Below are 19,331 nucleotides of genomic sequence, written 5' to 3'. Positions count from 1 at the left end.
TCAAAAATCATATTCCAAATAAGTCAGTCAACTTAGGTTTACCTAAAAAGGCATTTTGGCTACAACCATAAAATGAAAGTTCTTTTTTTTTCTGGTTTCATATCCTCTTTGAGAATGTCTAAAACTCCTCTAGGGAAAATGTTTCTGAGAACAATCACATGTCAAGCAATTGTGACAGGTGGCCTTGTCTAGGGTACAACAATGATAACGAGTTCACTCCTTTAATTAAGGAGAATTACTCTAGATTAAGTGGCCAGCTAGATACGCTCAGCAATTCTAGCAGTTACTATCAAAGACAGAAAGAAGATATACTGGTGATTTTTTTTCCCCAAAGAGCAAAATCTAGCAACTAATTTAATGTGTGCTGGCACTCACAAGTTCAACATAACAGACACTTCCAATCACTCAAGATGCATGATGCTTTCAAGCTGGCTTCCGAGTATTATAATAAAATCTAAAAGGTAGAAAAAATAACCCAACAGATAAAAGAGAAAGAAAATAGAATAGAGTAGAGTAGAGTAAAACAGGAAAGAAGTCAGTCCTTAGGTCAAGGTATAAAATCATTAACTTTTCTTTAAAAAAAATTGTAAAAACTTATGAAATCATAAAATCCCGTTTCATTCTTGTTCCTTTCCATCAGAAGAGAAATACCTGATTTCCAGTTTTAGGACAAAAGCACTAGTTTCTTGAATTCCTCTTTGCTGAAGTAACAAACAATTAGGTTTAAAATACTCAAAGAGACTCATAAAGTTAGAAAATGAACTTATTTTCAGGGGAAGGGATAGTTAGGGGGCTTTGGATGGACATGTACACCCTGCTATATTTAAAATATTTAAATATATTTAAAATACATCTAAAATGGTTAACCAACAAGGACCTAATATATAGCACATGGAACTCTGCTCAATGTTATGTGAAAGTCTGAATGGGAGGGAGGTTTGAGGAAGAATGGATACGGGTATATGTATGGCTTAGTCCCTTCACTGCTCACCTGAAACTATCACAACATTGTTAATCAGCTACGCCCCAATACAAAATTAAAAATTCAAAAGAAAATAGATAAAATACTCCATTAGGTGTGTCTACTATCCTAAACTGTGATGTACGTCATTTCACCTTTGAACACCCATCATCTTGAACTGCCTAATGTGTGATAAATTAATAAATGTCGATATCAACAAACTATGGAGAAAGATGAAGTAGTAAATGTCCAAATGCCTTCATTTATATCCTTTAAGAACAAAACTGAAAAAGGCCTTCTTAAAAGACTATGTGATGTTTATTGACTCTCTATCACAAATGGTGTTTTTTTTTCCTACAGGAGACTAATTCTGGCCACAGAATCTTAATTATCACTGAATAATAATAAAAAAACAAAAGAAAATATATGAGAACAGAACGATCACTACTACAAAATACTTCATTTAGATGGCAACTATATTACTCTACTTTTGGATCTAAGGCATACACACCATAGTGACATGTCACACTGATTTAATGGTAATGCTGCACTAGGAAAATGTTTGTCCTTAATGGTTTCTTATAGTGAATGAGTGGGATAATCATTATACCCTGGTTTTACAGCCTTTAATTGAATGATGTAAATGTTTTTTGTACATTCAGGCTGAACTGCAGTAGGAGGCACTTCCAAGATTCAAACTGATATTTAAAAACTTGCATGCACACACCTTCCACACCAGTACTATAAAGCCAGTGATGGTAGTAAACTGTCAAATTGGTAGTAAACTTCTCAACTGTATCCCACTTCACTGCTATTACAGCAGAAAAGAGAGAAAATTCTTTCTCCCTCTGTCGGGGCAAACGTATAAAGAAAAAGATCTTTCAACACAGTGAAGTGTTGGAGGACGAATGAGTGCAGAGATGCAAAGGCTGGCAGTCCTGTCTTCTAGGGGCTGGATGCTGGATCAGGAAGGGAACTGGAGCAAAGCAGCATGTGTCCTGTGTTTCTATCAGGATTGCACTATGAGGTTAATAGACTGCTGTAACTAACCAGGTGCCCCCAATCCTCTACTTATATTCTGAATCTCATCCACTCCTACCACCTCAAATTTCAATACTTCTTTTTTTGCTTTTCAAATTATCCCATTCCCACTTGTTTTAAATCTGTGCAAATTTAATAAATAGAATAATACCTTAAATAAAATCTTCCTAAAACCCACACTCCTCTCCAATTACCAACTTCTCTCTCTCTCTTTCCTTCACAATACAACTTCTTAAAAAGTTCTCCCTGTTCTCCACTTGCCCGTATCATATTCATCTATCCATGGTAATTTAGCTTTTACCTCTTAGACCCTCAACTCTGACAGAAGTAACAAATAACCTTCTTGTTGCTAAATCTAAGAGGCAATTCTCAGTCCTAGGTTTACTCGACCTTCTTTCCAGTCATTGAACTGACAACCACCCCCATCTTTTTGAGACACTCTTTCCTTGTCTTTTGCTACCATGGTCTCCTGGTTTTCCACCTCTCTCCCATCAATGTTCTCATGGAGCCCTCTTACCTAGCCATTTCTTAAAAGTAGGTCATTCTGAGGGATCTGTCCCAAGTCAAATTCTCTTTTATTCCACACTTGTGGACCTTGACCTTAATTTACAAAACTAAAAGTATTGGGCATGGTGCTTGGTCACTTATCTTTTTTTTAAATAGGTTCATGTTATTGAAATATCTATTAACTCTCCTTGGTTTAATTCACACACTCCTGTGACTGCAATTAGCAATTATATACTATTGACTCTCTTAATGTTTTTCTCTCTTGAATTCTAGATATACCCACTTATTCCCAAACTCAACACATTTCAACTTCTCATGTCCCTCCACTCTCGAATTGACTACATATTCCTCAAGTGTATCTATTTATCTCCACCCCTACTGCCATGACTGTAGTTCCAGATACCATAAACTAGCACCTTCAACCAGGCCAAACACTATAGGCACTAGAGTTTAGATGCTTCTCAGGGACGTGCAAAATTACCTGAGACCTTGGAGGGTAAAAACTGCAAAACTGAAATTAATCAATGTCAAAATATACAATTACTGACACAGTCAACTACAATCCAATGCATTTTTTTATATTATACTTAACGTAAGATGAGGGTAAAATCTAATGTTTGCTAAGATGTCGGGAGTACCTAGAGGACTTCCCTGGTGGCTCAGATGGTAAAGAGTCTGCCCACAATGCATGAGACCCGGGTTCGATCCCTGGGTCAGAAAGATCCCCTCAAGAAGGGAATAGCAACCCACTCCAGTATTCTTGCCTGGAGAATTCCACGGACTTTCAAGTAGTAGCTGAGGAGTCTGGGGCCTGGCGGGCTACAGTCCATGGGTCGCAGAGTTGGACACAACTGAGCAACTTACACACAACACCAAGGGCCTGGGAAGGTCCTGTCTTCTTCCCAAATCTGGGTTGGATATACTACTTATATGTTGTAGTAACACATGTGGTGGAGACAGCTATCTATCTCCCATATCCATTCTCTCTTCCTTTCTTAACAACAAAATCCCCAAATTCTAGTAGGTTAACATGGTTACCTGCATTAACACTATTTCCCAGCTTTCCTTGAAGCTAGTGGGACAATGGAACATATGCAGAAGTGGCATGTACAATTCCGGCGAACTATGCCGAAAGAGAGGGAACATATCTTTCTTATCCCCTCCACCCTACTGGCTACAATTTGGATATGATGGCTAAAGCCTGATAAACCACTCTGAACCATTAGGTAGAATCCAAAGATATAATAAGCCTGGGTCCCTACAGATTAAGTGACCACTATACTAGACCTTTGGTTTTACATAAAAGAAATAAAATTCTATCCTGTTTAAAGTTCCTGCTGTTTGTGGTTTTCTATCACATGCAAACAAAATCTAATCTCAATTTATACACCCAGATAGGGCACTTAGCACAGAGATTAATAGTGTGGTAACCTGTTATTTTCTTCCAGTAGATTAAGCTCTGTAGAGGCAGGGAAGAGCAATTCTATAACTCATGACATACCTTACACACCACCTTTCCCCCACAACAGCCCAACACACACAAACACACACACATGCATGCACCGTATTTATTTTTGGTCAATGAATGCAATTATCATTCTGCTCTTACTTTTTCCCCATTTCTCTAAACTCTATTTTACATCCTTAATCCCTTTCCTCAAAAAGTAATCTGAACCATTTTGGGAAAGAAAACCAATTGAAAATTGACAGAAATCCAGAAAACTCACCAGTCAACAAAAAAGAATGTCTGGGAACAGATTTAACATGAAATTCTGATTGTTGCTATTGTTGTTTAGTTGCTCAGTCTTGTCCGACTCTATCCCAACCCCATGGACTGGAGCCCGTCAGCCTCCTCTGTCTATGGGATTTCCCAGGCAAGAATACAGGAGTGGGTTGCCATCTCCTTCTCCAGTGGATCTTCCCAACCCAGGGATCGAACCTGTGTCTCCTGCATTGGCAGGTGGACTTTTTACCACTGAGCCATCAGGTGCGCCTAAAGGTCTGATCAGATAATCAAAAATAATTTGGACATAATAAAATTTCTACATAATATTCTTATATATAGTTCATGCACGTCTATGTGTATATAAAATGAAAAAGTTACCTAGAGTCTTTTAATCTTAAATTTTTAAACTTTATTATTATTCAGGGACTTCCCTGGTGGTCCAGTGGCTGCGATTCCATTCTCCCAATGCAGGGGGATGGATCTGATCCCTGGTCAGGGAACTAGGTCCCATATGCCTGCCGTAACTAAAACCCAGGGCAGTCAAATAAATAAATAAATACTTTAAAAATAAAATTTTATTATTCTAAAAAGCAAAACTCAAATATCTTTGAAAATAAAAAAAGTTAAAACTAAAATACCAATTAGGACAGTAACTCAATAATCCAAATGTAAGAATCAAAAAAATAAATCCAGCTATGTATACTGTAAAACAAATACTTTGTTTTAAAATTCTTCTCAGTACCCTTATATAACTATCTACAACATATTCTTTAACTTTAATCTCATTTTTGGTTACACATTGGACTCACATAAATCTGCTATAAAAACACCAAACTTCTACACTAAACAAACTAAATGTCAAATTTCCCAATTTGCTTAATCTCTTTAAAAATACAGGTACTAGAACAAAGACAACAAAACAAACAACTCAAACTACATCAAACTAAAAAGTTTCTGCACAGCAAATAAACCGTCATCGAAATGAAAATGCAACCTACCAAATGGCAGAAAATATTTACAAATCGTATATTTGGTAAGAGGTTAATATCTAAAATATATAAAGAACTCGACAATGCAATAGCCAAAAAAAAAAAGAAATCCAATTAAAAAATGAGGAGAGGACCTAAACAGACATTTTCCCATGGAAAACACACAGATGGCAAACAAGGAGCCAAAAGTCACTAATCACGGAAGACTTCTAAATTAAAACCACAATGCACTATCCCCTCACACCTGTTAGAATGGCTGTCATCAAAGACAAGATTGTCAAGGATGTGGAGAAAGGGAACCCTTGTGTACTGATGATGAGAATGAAATTGGTGCAGCCACTATTTAAGAACAGTATGGAGGTTCCTCAAAAAAATAAAAATAGAACTACAGTATGATCCAGCAATTCCACTCATAAGCATTTATCTGAAGGAAATGAAGACACTAACTCGAAAAGGTATCTGCATACCCACACTCACTGAAGCATTACTTACCTAGATATGAAAGTAACCTAAGTGTCCATCAATAGATGAATTCAAAAATGTGGTATAAATATACCCATAAAATATATATACCCATTATTCACCCAAAAAAAAAGGGAAAGGCTGCCTTTTGCAACATGGATGGATCCTGAGGGCATTACACTAAGTTAAATAAGTCATAAAGAGAAAGACAACTACTGTGTGATCGCAACGAACTGATAAATTTTAAAAAAATAGAACTCATAGAAAGAACAGATTGGAGATTGCTAGAGGTGGGTTTTGGGGGTGGGCAAAATGGGAGATGGGGGTCAAAAGGTACAAAACTTCCAGCTGTAAAATAAACAACTCCTGGGGATGTCAAAGACAACATGGTATCTATAGTTAATAATACTGTATTATATATTTGAAAGTTGCTAAGAGACTAGATCTTAAAAGTTCTCATCAGAAAAAATAATGTGTAACTATGTACGGTAGATGTTAACTAGATTTATATGGTGATGATCATTTTGCAGTATATACATACTAACATATTAAATTATTTTATTGTATACCTGAAATGAAGTCAAATGTATACACTTTTAAAAAAAAATACAGATACTGGTATATAATACAGAAACAAGAAGTACAGTACATTACCTGTGCACCAAGATCCTTCATATAGGGCCCAAGTTCACTAAATAGATCATATCCTTGATGGAAGAAAGCCAAATGGGCATACATAAAAGATAACATCTAAAGGAGGAAAAAATGATCACCATTTTTGAATCAATTCTTAATATTCTGAAACTAAAATTCTGATCCTATGTACTGTTAAAAAATTATTTCACCAGAGCACAAAATATCAAACCATTTAAAATTAAGCTGAATCATTTTTCTTAAAAGGCTGCAATAATTCAAAAAATCAAGTTTTCAATAGTGTCACCATCTTTCCAGGTACATTATAAAATGTCTATGTATCTTTCAACCAAACTCACTGGCAAAATCTTAAATTAAAAATAAAGCATCAAAAGATTAGAAGGTGATATAAGAAGCTCTCAAAACAATTACAAACACTTTACAACAACCTATAGATCACTAAACATAACATGAAATAGGGGAATGCTCATTTTTTTCTCAAAATACCAAAATAAAATGAGGCAAAAGGCTTCGCCAATAAGGAGATTTTGTTATATTCATTCCGGAAATCCAAAACTGTCATTAATGGGGTAAGACTTTTTCTGTTTTCCTAAATTTTAACTATTCATGAGAGAAAAAAAAAAAAAAAACACTCATTTTTATTAGTTAAGTTTTCACATTAGAAGGAATTAGACAACTCAATCACAGGACTGAAAGAATACTATGAACAGCCATGTTATTTTTAGCAAAAAGAGACATCTGTTTAATTCTCTGAAATCTAAAATAGGTCATAAGGGCCTTAATACTCAAGAATCCTTCAAAAGAAATTATTTTGAAAGAGAAAAACCAATAAAACAAAAAACAGTGACAAAAGGACAAAGCTCACTAAAAGATGATTCTGGAATTAGATAATGTTAGTTGTACAACTTTGTGAATATGATTTTTTTAAATTATGCTTAATTTATATATATATATAATTATATATAAAGAAGGATAGTTACAAGTACATAAAAATGTAAAATATGCCTGCACATAGAAATACATAATAAGTGTATTAAAAGATAAATAATAAACTAGGAAAAAGCATATGACAAAGGGTTAATAGTCTTAATAGGTAACAGATGTTACAAATTAATATGAAAAACATGAAGATCCCAACAGGAAAAGAGACAAAGGACATAAACAGAAAACATAAATGACCAAGAAAAAGGGGGGGGGGAGGGGAAGGGGGACAGTCATACTCATTCATATCAAAGAAATGCAAAATTAAACAATGAGATGAAATTTTCTATCAAATTATGGATAGAGTGGGAAAAATCAACACCCAGTGTTGATGAAAGATGTAAAAATGTTACTCTCACACACTATTAGTGAAAATTTTGTGTAACCCTTATAACTTGACAATATTTTTTAAAAAGTCTCCATAAATGCTTAAATCCTCTAAGTAATTGCTTGCCTTAATCTATCTGAAGGAAATAATCATATTATTCATTAGGATGATCACTATATAATGCTACATTTCATGTCAAAAACAGGGAAATTACTTAAAAGTCCATTAAGGGGTAAAGTTAAATTATGGTATATTCAAGGTCAGAATATTAAAAAGCAGAGACATTACTTTGCCAACAAAGGTCTGTCATGTCAAAGCTATGGTTTTTCCAGTAGTCATGTATGGATGTGAGAGTTGGACTATAAAGAAAGCTGAGTGCCGAAGAATTGATGCTTTTGAACTGTGGTGTTGGAGAAGACTCTTGAGAGTCCCTTGGACTGCAAGGAGATCCAACTAGTCCATCCTAAAAGAAATCAGTCCTGAGTGTTCATTGGAAGGACTGATGCTGAAGCTGAAACTCCAACACTTTACCACCTGATGAGAAGAACTGACTCACTGCAAAAGACCCTGATGCTGGGAAAGATTGAAGGTAGGAGGAGAAGGGGACGACAGAGGATGAGGTGGTTGGATGGCATCACTGACTCGATGGACATGGGTTTGGATAAACTCCCAGGAGTTGGTGATGGACAAGGAGGCCTGGCATGCTGCAGTCCATGGGGTCACAAAAGGACATGGCTAAGTGACTGAACTGAACTGAACAAGGTCAGAAAACTGTAACCCACAAACTATATCCAGCCCCACTACCTGTTTTTGGATGGCCAATGGGCTAACAATGGTTTTTGCATTTTTAAATGGTTAAGGAAAATGAAAAAAAGACACGATATACTAACGACATAGAAATTACGTAAAATCCTAACTTTCATGTTGATATTGGAACAGCCATGCCATTCATTTACATACTGTCTATGACTGCTTTCTCATTACAATAGCACAGCTGAACAACTGCAACACAGATCATATGGACCCCCAAATCTAGTATGTTTACTACCAGGCCCTTCAAAAAAATGTTTGCTCATCTCTACTATATTCACAAGGAAGAATTCTATCTAGCCACAAAGGTCATCATTAAATAAAAAAATATTTAATAACACATGATGATTTTGGAGTGTATTAGTACAAAAAAAATTACAGAAGAATATGTAGGAATGAGTCCTATTTTATTTTGCTTTAAAAAAATTAAACAGAATTTTAAAAGGTATATATAAATGTTCATGCACACACAAATAGGCACAAACACATAAAAAAGACAAAAATTACGTCAGCCACAACAGTGGTTCTCTCTTGGTAGTAGCATTTTTGTATTTTTATTCTTTCTTCATGCATTTTATTTTCTAATTTTCTACAAATAATACACACTGCTCTCAATCTGGAAAAGGAAGTGGATGTAAACAGGAAGTATAATGTACTCATCTGATTAGAAATACATACATATTAACAGAGAATTTAGGAAAAAGCTAGGTGGGGACAAGGATCAATAACAATTTCAGTAAAACTTTTGAAGGAAAAAAGAACTTCAGTGAACAAAATCAGAGGAGAAATTGTTTCTAAGGGTCTCAAAATACAAAAGACTATAGTGTCCACACCACTACCATCCTCTGCCCACCTCCTTGTTAGCTTTAAGAGGAAAAAAGAAAAAAAGGCAAATAAGAAAATCACTGTTCTCATGCCTTCACATTTCAACTCATTTGTTTTCTACCTGCATTCTGAAAAGTTGATACATCATCAACAACCCTAAGGGGAAAATTCTATAAAATGATGCTATTTATGTATGCCCTCAATCTCAAATACGTAAATGTCTGCTTTAAGGAACTTATAATATATTAATGGATGAGACATAGATAAATAACTATAACATAAAAAAATTTTTTTAAAAAGTGGTTTAGTGACATGTAGTAAGTATACAAACATCATTAAGAAGATTAACTATAAACCTGGAATAAATAAGTCAATAAATAAACACATACATATGATGCTATTTTAAACACTTAAATATATACATTTAACTTCATATTAAAATACATAGTACATCATTTCAATAAATATCTTACTGATTTCAGGATTTCTGATCTCCTTTTTGATTGAAGGACATTAATCTGAGGGAAAAACAAACTTGGTTAATCACCTATGCACTATTTAAAAAACTAATCCAGAATGCAATGTTGTAAAATTTGCTTATTCTAATGGTTTAATACTTTTCCAGAAAAGTAAATAAAAACAAAGTTCAAGTTTTTCAGCTTTTGACCTGCTTTTTGCAAAAACAGTTAAGACAAACATACCAATGTAACTCTCATCATTTTTCAACTCAAAGAGAAACTGGTCATGTTTAAATCATAAAATTGTACTGTACTGATAAAACTATCACCTTGATAACCTTTCAAATTTCTTAGAATCCCATCTTTTCTCCACTCTCATCTAATCACTCTTTCAACATACATCCTTAATACAAATTCTCACCACTTTCATCACTACCACCAATTGCCATTATCTTTTCCTGTTACTATAGTCTAAACTAGTGTGTTTCCACTCTTGACTCCTTACACTTCATTCTGCACACAGCAACCAGAGTGCTTTTTTAAGCAATAAATGAGATCATGCATGTTTATCTGAAAACCTTCCAACTCCCAACCTACAACTCCCTATCGCAGCCTACAAGGCACCTTTGTGAAGAGGCTCCTGCTACCTCTCCAACCTAATTTTCTTCTACAGTACTTTCCCCTTTTCTGTACTCCAACCACAGCCCAAGACTATTCCCACCTCAAGGCCTTCATCCTATTTGTTTTGTCCTCATATCATGATTTTCTGCCCAAACGGGCATGAGGCTCTTATCCATAAGGTCCAAACTTAAATACTACCTCCTCATAAAGGTCCAAAGTAGGCCTTCAAACATCTTTAGTGTATCAACCCTATTTATTTTCCTTTTAGTATTCTTAACTACCTTGTATTTTATTTACTTATGTCATTTACCTAGCTAAAACATAAGTTCCATGAGCTCAAGGTCTTGCCTTATTCCCAGTTGTATTCTCCAAATTGTATATATTAAGCACTCAATAAATATTTGTTAAACAAATTAATAGACCATAAATAAATACATTAATTAGACCAAAGTATTGAAAGATCAGTAATTAAAAAAGTTGCCTTCTATGGTTTCTCTCCCAACTTTAGAAATTCACAACAAGCATTTTATTTTTGTGTTATTATATATCAACTTAGTGAAATAAAATGTTTACAAAAAAGAATCTTTCATTCTTTGCTAGAACTTCCAAAACATTACAGAATATCTACCCTTTTAATACGTCCTTCCCACTGAATATTTTACATAAGATAATTTTAAAGCACTGATCAGAAAACAAAAACAGGCCCCCAAAAATCTAATAACGTTGCTTACCTAAGCACTAGTTTATTCTGCATGTCTATTTCAAGGCCTATTCAGTTTTGAGAATTAAAATAGTAACTTCCAAATGCTCTAAGTAAAAGCTTAGAAAAATGTTAAAAATATTTCTGTTTGACAATGAAAAACAGCATACACTTGAAAAAACAAAAGTATACTAAAATATTTAGAGAAGTTAAAGCATGACAAACTAAATTTTGAATATTTATTACCTAGTATTCTCTAAAACAGAGAGTTTGGCCTTATAATGAAATAACACAACAGTTCTCATTAGAAAAAATCAAACAAATAACTTATAAGAGAGGTGAAGTCCTAACTTGGATAGTTTACAATGTGTAAATTTGACAATAATAAATATTTTAGCTAACTGCTCCCTCCCCATATAAAATTTAAAATTAAGTCACTCACTCTTTCAAAAAACATTACCTATCTACTTTCTAACCACTGGACTAGACAGAAGGGATATAACCTGGGTGTAAGAAAGACATATTAATAAATAATCACAATAAATGAGAGAAGTGCTCTAACAGCAATGTGTATGACAATAACGTGGCAGCAGAGAGGAAACAGAGACAAGATGACTCATATGTCGGGAGAAGTCTGAGTGGTTCTGACCACAGAAAACAAAATGGATTGCTAAAGAGCAGGTTAAAAGTAATGCAGGAAAGATCAATTTTTATGAGAACATCTTAATACTCCAGAAAAGAAACAATAAGAATTCAGGCTGCAGCAGAGTGAGAAAGAACAGATTTAAGAGCACATAGAACTTCTCAAGGCAATTTCGATTGTTACTTGTAGTAGCCAAGAATGAGGAGAATATCTAGTATGATTCTCCAAGTCTGACTTCTGTGATTAAGAGGGTAACACCACTCAGTTTGGTGTTGGCAGCCATTTGAGAAGACAAATTTCAGTTTGGGACACAAAAGGGACAAAGTACTTCAGGAGAAAAGTAGATTTCATCATCTATATATGGTAATAATTCAAGCAAAGGACACGATGAAACTATAAGGGAAATCATAAAGTCAGAAAACAGGAAGACCAAAGATGGAACCCTAAAAGTCAGATTGAAAAGGTGCACAAAGGAAAGAAACCCAAGGTGGAACTGAAAAGAAACAGTTATGATGACGACCTAAAAGTGGTTTAAGATCAAGATGAAAGAAGGTCTCAAGAAAAAGGGTGCAGTCTATTTCAGTGGAACACAATAGTCAAGTCGGTTAAAAAGTAAAATATTTCTAATGAATAAGACCTTAATGCAAGCCATTTCAGAAGAATGGGGTAGACAGACTCTCAGTGCTCATACCACAGCAGGAAGTGGTACAAGTGTGAGATAGATAAGAGGAAATAGGAAATACAGACTACTCCATTTTAAAAGTCTTTAATTAATAGACTGTACTTTTTAAAATTTATCCTCCTGCTTACTGAATAGGAACTTAATAGAAAAAAATCCTAAGGTCATTTTCTACTATCTTTGCAAAGTTATCTGGGTAGTTTCTAAACACAAATTTGCAACATGGTTACTTCAGGTTTTTTTTACAAAATACTCTGTGACCACTGTTAAGTCAACAATCTATAGGGACTTCTCTGTCTTATATCACCTGGCATCTTACCAAATATCCATCTCTACTTTTAAAAAGCAGCACCTAATGCAAATATAGGAGAAGGCAATGGCACCCCACTCCACTACTCTTGCCTGGGAAATCCCATGGACAGAGGAGCCTGGTAAGCTACAGTCCATGGGGTCGCTAAGATGCTGACACGACTGAGCGACTTCACTTTCACCCTTCACTTTCATGCGCTGGAGAAGGAAATGGCAACCCACTCCAGTATTCTTGCCTGGAGAATCCCAGGGACAGGAGCCTGGTTGGCTGCCGTCTATGGGGTCACACAGAGTCGGACACGACTGACGTGACTTAGCAGCAATGCAAATATGAGAACATTATTTCTAGAAATATTTTCCATTTGGCAATATGGTAAGCCCTTTGTATCTCTAGAATCTACTCTAAAGAAATAATCAGAAATGTTGCAAGAGATTTGTATACAAAGATATTATTATCATTTATATTTATTGAAAAGTGTATTTTCAGTATTGCCAGCAAGAACTGACAATTATACAACTAATAACTGGATATAACTAAATTGACACAGTATATCCATAGAATAAAATATAGCAATTAATAATCCTTTTAATGATATTTAGAAAAGGAGAAATGATCATGTTAAGTGAGCAGGAGAAGAAATCAGAACTTAACGTATACACACATGTATAGGGCATACACAGATAAACACCCAGACACATGAAAATTTTTCACAAAAGAACATGGTTTAATTTCAAACTAAAAGAAGTATCATTATTTATTCCCTTCAATGCAATCACTCAAAAAAAAACAACATGTTTGGTGGTGGTGGTTTAGTCGCTAAGTCCGACTCTTGCGACCCTATGGACTGTAGCCTGCCAGGCTCCTCTGTCCATGGGATTTTCCAGGCAAGAATACTGGAGTGGATTGCCATTTCCTTCTCCAGGGGATCTTCCTGACCCAGGAACTGAACCCAGGTCTCCTTCATTGCAGGCATATTCTTTGCCAATTGAGCTATGAGGGAAGCCCAACAACATGCTTAGCAAGCAATTTTTGAAAACATACAATAAACAAACCTGAAGTACATAATCGAGGGCTATGTGACGAAAACATTTTCTTGTTGCTGTCAGAATGTTTGTGGCTTCTTCAACTTCATGCTGTTTGTTTCTCTGCACTTGAGCATTTTTTACTAATGCATTTTCTTTTTCTTCACTGACTTTTTCAAACTGCTTCTTGGCATCTTTGAATTTTCTGAGATCTCTAAAAAAATTAAAATAGTGAAATTTTTATAAAACTTCCTGGATCAAACACTTTAGCAAAATAACATTTAAAATTTTATTCTTATGTTGCTCTATTTATTTATTTATTTGATACTCAATAGCACTTCCAACTAATACATATATTAGTCTATGAGCATATAATATTCCCTAATATAGTCAGTTAGCATTTCCTGACTTAAATCTATACAATTCAAATTAAAAAATAAATTATCAAATTAACATTACAGAAACATAAAAGGCAAAGTTAATTTTTCTAAAGACAAATTTTGGGACATACACCAATATCTAACCAAATAATTTTTAAACAGTAGTATATACCACAGGGAACTTATTAAAAAATGCAAGTTCCAAGGGTCCTCTCCCAGAGATTATAACTCTTTGTGTTTTGGGGATAAGCTCTGGAAATCTAAGGGATTTTCTTAAGACAAGTCCTGGATTTCCTGTTATTGGTGGTCCTGTTGTTTTAGTCACTGAGTCCTGTCCGACTCCTCTGAGGCCCCATGGACTGTAGCCTGTCATGTTCTTCTGTCCATGGGATTCTCCAGGCAAGACTACTGGAATGGGCTGCCTTCTCCAGGGGATCTTTCCAACCCAGGGATCAAACCAGAGTCTCCTCCACTGGCAGGCAGATTCCTTACCACCTGAGCCACTGGGGAATAGTATATGTTACAAGGGTAGAGACCACATTTAAAGAAACAACATTCATTTCTTATTCAAGAAAATTAGTAGGCCAAAAGGCAGGAATACATTCTTAAAATACACACATATAATGCTTTCTAAAAGAACTGGGTATACTGTGTGCTCAGTCGTGCCCAACTCTTTGCGATCCCCTGGACTGTAGCCCACCAGGTTCCTATGTTCATGGGATTTTCCAGGTAATAATACTGGAGTGGGTTACTATTTCCCACTCCAGGGGACCTTCCCAACCCAGGGATCAAACCCAGGTCTCCTACACTGCAGGCAGATTCTTTACAATCTGAGCCACCAGGGAAGCTCAGACTATTGAAATGGATACTATTACCCTTTACTAGTACATAATTCTTTTAGAGGGCTTCCCTGTTAGCTCAACAGATAAAGAACCTGCCTGCCAATGCAGGAAGCACAAGAGATGAGGGTTCGATCCCTGAGTCAGGAAGATTCCCTGAAGAACAAAAAGGCAATTCACTCTAGCATTCTTGCCTGGAAAATCTATGGACAGAGAACTCTGGTGGGCTACAGTGCATAGGGTCACAAAGAGTCAGATATGACTGAGCACGCATGAGCCAGCTGGGAAGCCCTCTAAAAGGGAAGCCCTTTATGTACCAGTAAAGGGTAACAGTCTGAAAATCTGAAGCCTCCATTCATTAATGACCTTAGGTAAATACATAGCATCCCTTTGCTTTCACTTCTACCAAGGAATTAGGCAAAATAACTTGAAGACAAATAACTTTAAAATAATAACAACTATAATAAAATATACCTAGCAAAGACTTTAAACTCTTTAGTGACAAATTTTCATGTATATATTCTATAAGGACATTCTGAATATTAGTATTTTATGAAACAATTTATAAACAATCTGCAAGAGATCACCTCTAGTACAACAAATTCTAATCTACTAAGACAGAAGTGCATTATGAGCTCTGAAATTTATAGCTTGTAATACCTGTATTAGTTATGACCAACCTAGACAACATATTAAAAAGCAGAGACATTACTTTGTCAACAAAGGTCCATCTAGTCAAGGCTATGGTTTTTCCAGTAGTCATGTATGGGTGTGCGAGTTGGACTATAAAGAAAGCTGAGCACTGAAGAATTGATGCTTTTGAACTGTGGTGTTGGAGAAGACTCTTTAAGAGATCCAACCAGTCCATCCTAAAGGAGATCAGTCCTGGGTGTTCATTGGAAGGACTGATGTTGAAGCTGAAACTTCAATATTTTGGCCACCTGATGTGAAGAGCTGACTCATTAGAAAAGACCCTGATGCTAGAAAAGATTGAGGGCAGGAAGAGAAGGGAACAACAGAGGATGAGATGGTTAGATGGCATCACCGACTCAATGGACATGGGTTTGGGTAGACTCCGGGATTTGGTGATGGACAGGGAGGCCTGGTGTGCTCCAGTTCATGGGGTCACAAAGAGTTGGACATGACTGAGCGACTGAACTGAACTGAATACCTGAATACTGTATCCTAATCAACCTTATATGTAATATATTCTCACTCAGGAATTAAAAGAAAAAAACTGAAATTATTAATGTAGAAAAGGCAAACATCCACACCTGGAAAGGTCAGATTTTTTTTTTATTTCCAGTTTCATTTTATTTCACACATAAAATATGATGACTGTGACACAAAAGGCTTGTTTTCATTACTTATTATGCACCTTCATAACTCATTCTCATAAATCTTATTATCATCTCCACAAAGAAAATACTATATGGAGATAACTAGAATAACTGATGGTATTTCAACCACTTTTGGTATCTGCTTTGATTTTTAAAGGTCATCAGATTCTTCATTTACATTAAAAATTTGTTTTATCTGTAACAATTTGAGCTATGTATCCTGAATACAAATTCCATAGCATAAGTTATTCACGGGAAAGCCTGAAATCTGATTTCTTACAGAGTTAATTCAGAAAAAAATGCAACATAAAATTCACCAAGCAAAAAACAAATAAAAACTCCCATATTTTTAGTAAGTCTGAAAGTATGATTCTAGGTTCTCTCAAATGATAACTCCCAGATGTAATCATAGCTGTTTTCTTTTCACTGAAATTAACTTACTCTTTAACAAAGTTCTGAAGTTGTGCCTTAATTGATCTCTGGGTTTGGTCAAAAAGGATCTAAAAGAAAAGGAACATTAAACAATTAGAAAAGTAAACAAAGAAAAAACTTTTCATGTAGTTCTATAAATATTACATCCCTCCAACAATATTCCAATTCTAATAATACCTACATTTCTTACTGAACATTGCATAAGAAATAAGTATTTAAAAAAGAAACTGATTCTCAAGCCAATTTCATCTGTTAAAAAATAAAATTACTATTTACAGAGTAAATCAAATGTGTTTTAATACTTAAATACAATTTTCAATCGGTTAAGCAATTTATTTCCTTGATTCTAACTCAGGCTTTAGAAGGCAACCTAAAAGACTAATACAAATTCTACTCTATCCACCATAGGAATTTCTTACTCTAATATACTAAAACATAAGAAATGAAAACACTAGAACTTCCTTATACCTTAGAGATTTCTCATTTGGGAAGATGTGTGAATTTAAATGTCTTACATTCTGAATCAAGCAAATATTATACAGCCCTTAAATGATTGCTAAGATTAAAAATGAGGATAAAATTTTATTTCTCACAAAAATATTTTACACCACTTAACAGATGCCACATATATTTAACTCTACATGTGGTAAATTTCATAGAGAGTTTGGCATGGAAATGTTAAGTACTTTCATAATTTACTTCATTCAGAATTTGAAACACAGCAGATAAATAGGCAGAAAAATCACTATTCAAAACAAAAAGAAAATCCTATGTCCTTCAACTAACTATAAACAGAATCAAAATATTTCAATCTATATGGAATCTGGCTAGAAGCAAAGTATTATGTCCTTGTCTAAATGCCAAACACACACACAGTCTGGGTTGAGTACAGGGTTTCAAAATCTGTCAAATTCACTTTTCAAGAAAAAACATTTGTATAATGTTAATCACAAAGTATTAAACCCAAGTTAAGCAGAAGAAATGACATAATAAAGATCAGACTGGAAGGTAACTAAATAGAAAACAGGAAATCAATAGCTAAAACCCAATGAAAACTAAAGCTAGTTTTTTAAGATCTAAAATAGATAAACTCAGAGCCAAAGTCAGCATATGAAAAAGTAGAGACGTCACTTTCCCAACAAAGGTCATACAGTCAAAGCTACGATTTTTTCAGTAGTCACATATGGATTTGAGAGTTGGACCATAAAGAAGTCTAAGCATCAAACGACTGATGCTTTCGAACCATGATGCTGGAGAAGACTCTTAGGAGTCCCCTGGACTGCAAGGAGATCAAACCAGTCAATCTAAAGGAAATCAACTCTGAATGTTCATAGAAAGGGCTGATGCTGAAGCTGAAGTTCCAATACTCTGGCAACCAGATGTGAAGAGTTGACTCATTAGAAAAGATCCTGATGCTGGGAAAGATTGAAAGGAAAAGGAGAAGAGGGCAGCAGAAGATGAGATGGTTAGATAGCATCACCGACTCAATGGACATCTATTTGAGCAAACTCTGGGACCTGCCTATTGAGAAATCTGTACGGGCAAATACCTATGGTTGATATTGCTACATTTTATGTAAATGTAGCTTTAACTTTATAGTATATGGGAGCTTTTTCAATATAGATTCTGTTTTCTCAATTCTGTTTATTTTTTCTTTCTTTGGTCATGCCATGAGGCTTGTGGAATCTCAGTTCCCTGGCCAGGGACTGAACACAAGTGATAGCAGTGAAAATCTTAACCAGTAGACCACCAGAGAAATCTGTTTAGTTTTCTGATATCTCCTTTTCAAAATTTCTTTTACTGAGGTATAGTTAATTTACAAAGTTGTATTAGTTTTTGGTAAATTAGTTTACAAGCAGAAATTTATATATTCAGTATATATATATATAATAAATATATATATATACACGCACACATATATATATGTATACTGAATCACTCTGCTTGTAAACACATAAAATATATACCTACATATATATATATACTGAATATATATATATATGTATATGTATTCTTCATATTTTTTCCAGTATGGTTTAGTATAGAATATTCAATATAGCTCCCTGTACTATATATTAGTACCTTGTTGTTTATTCATTCAATATATAATAGCATCTGCTGATCCCATATTCCCAATTCTTCCATCCCCCACATCTGTTCCCCATTAGCAATCATGAGTCTGTTCTCTTTGTCTCATTCTGTTTCAAAGATAAATTCACTTGTGCTGTATTTTAGATTCCATATGTAAGTGATATGAACTGAGCTATCAGGGAAATCCCAGTGGCAAAGGGAATGGCAGACCACTTCAGCATTCATGCCTTGAGAACCCCATGAACAGTATGAAAAGACGAAAACATAGGACCCTGAAAGATGAACTCCCCAGGTCGGGAGGTGCCCAATATGCTACTGGAGATCAGTGGAGAAATAACTCCAGAAAGAATGAAGAGACAGAGCCAAAGCAAAAACAACATCCAGCTCTGAAATGTGACTTGTGATGGAAGTTAAGCTCGATGCTGTAAAGAGCAATATTGCATAGGAACCTGGAATATTAGGTCCATGAATCAAGGCAAACTGGAAGTGGTCAAACAGGAGATGGTAAGAGTGAACATCAACATTTTAGGAA

At 35.0% G+C, this 19,331-nt stretch overlaps 1 protein-coding gene across 5 annotated transcripts in view; it reads right to left on the bottom strand.

Annotated features, from left to right (window-relative positions):
- The window catches only part of ACAP2 (ArfGAP with coiled-coil, ankyrin repeat and PH domains 2), a 162,286-nt gene that overhangs the window by 49,519 nt on the left and 93,436 nt on the right, over positions 1 to 19,331 (bottom strand). For all 5 annotated transcript variants that reach the window (XM_070466206.1, XM_020877838.2, XM_020877840.2 and 2 more), the window contains 4 exons: positions 16,718 to 16,776; positions 13,748 to 13,931; positions 9,758 to 9,802; positions 6,341 to 6,436 (listed from right to left, as the gene is read on the bottom strand). In XM_070466206.1, the coding sequence (XP_070322307.1) occupies positions 6,341 to 6,436; positions 9,758 to 9,802; positions 13,748 to 13,931; positions 16,718 to 16,776 (384 nt within the window). The remainder of the gene's footprint in view (positions 1 to 6,340; positions 6,437 to 9,757; positions 9,803 to 13,747; positions 13,932 to 16,717; positions 16,777 to 19,331) is intronic.

This window comes from Odocoileus virginianus, chromosome 4 (genome assembly GCF_023699985.2).
Source record: "Odocoileus virginianus isolate 20LAN1187 ecotype Illinois chromosome 4, Ovbor_1.2, whole genome shotgun sequence".
NCBI classification, from domain to species: Eukaryota; Metazoa; Chordata; class Mammalia; order Artiodactyla; family Cervidae; genus Odocoileus; species Odocoileus virginianus.
Note: the sequence above shows the minus strand (reverse complement) of the source record. Positions and strands in the feature narration are given on the sequence as shown.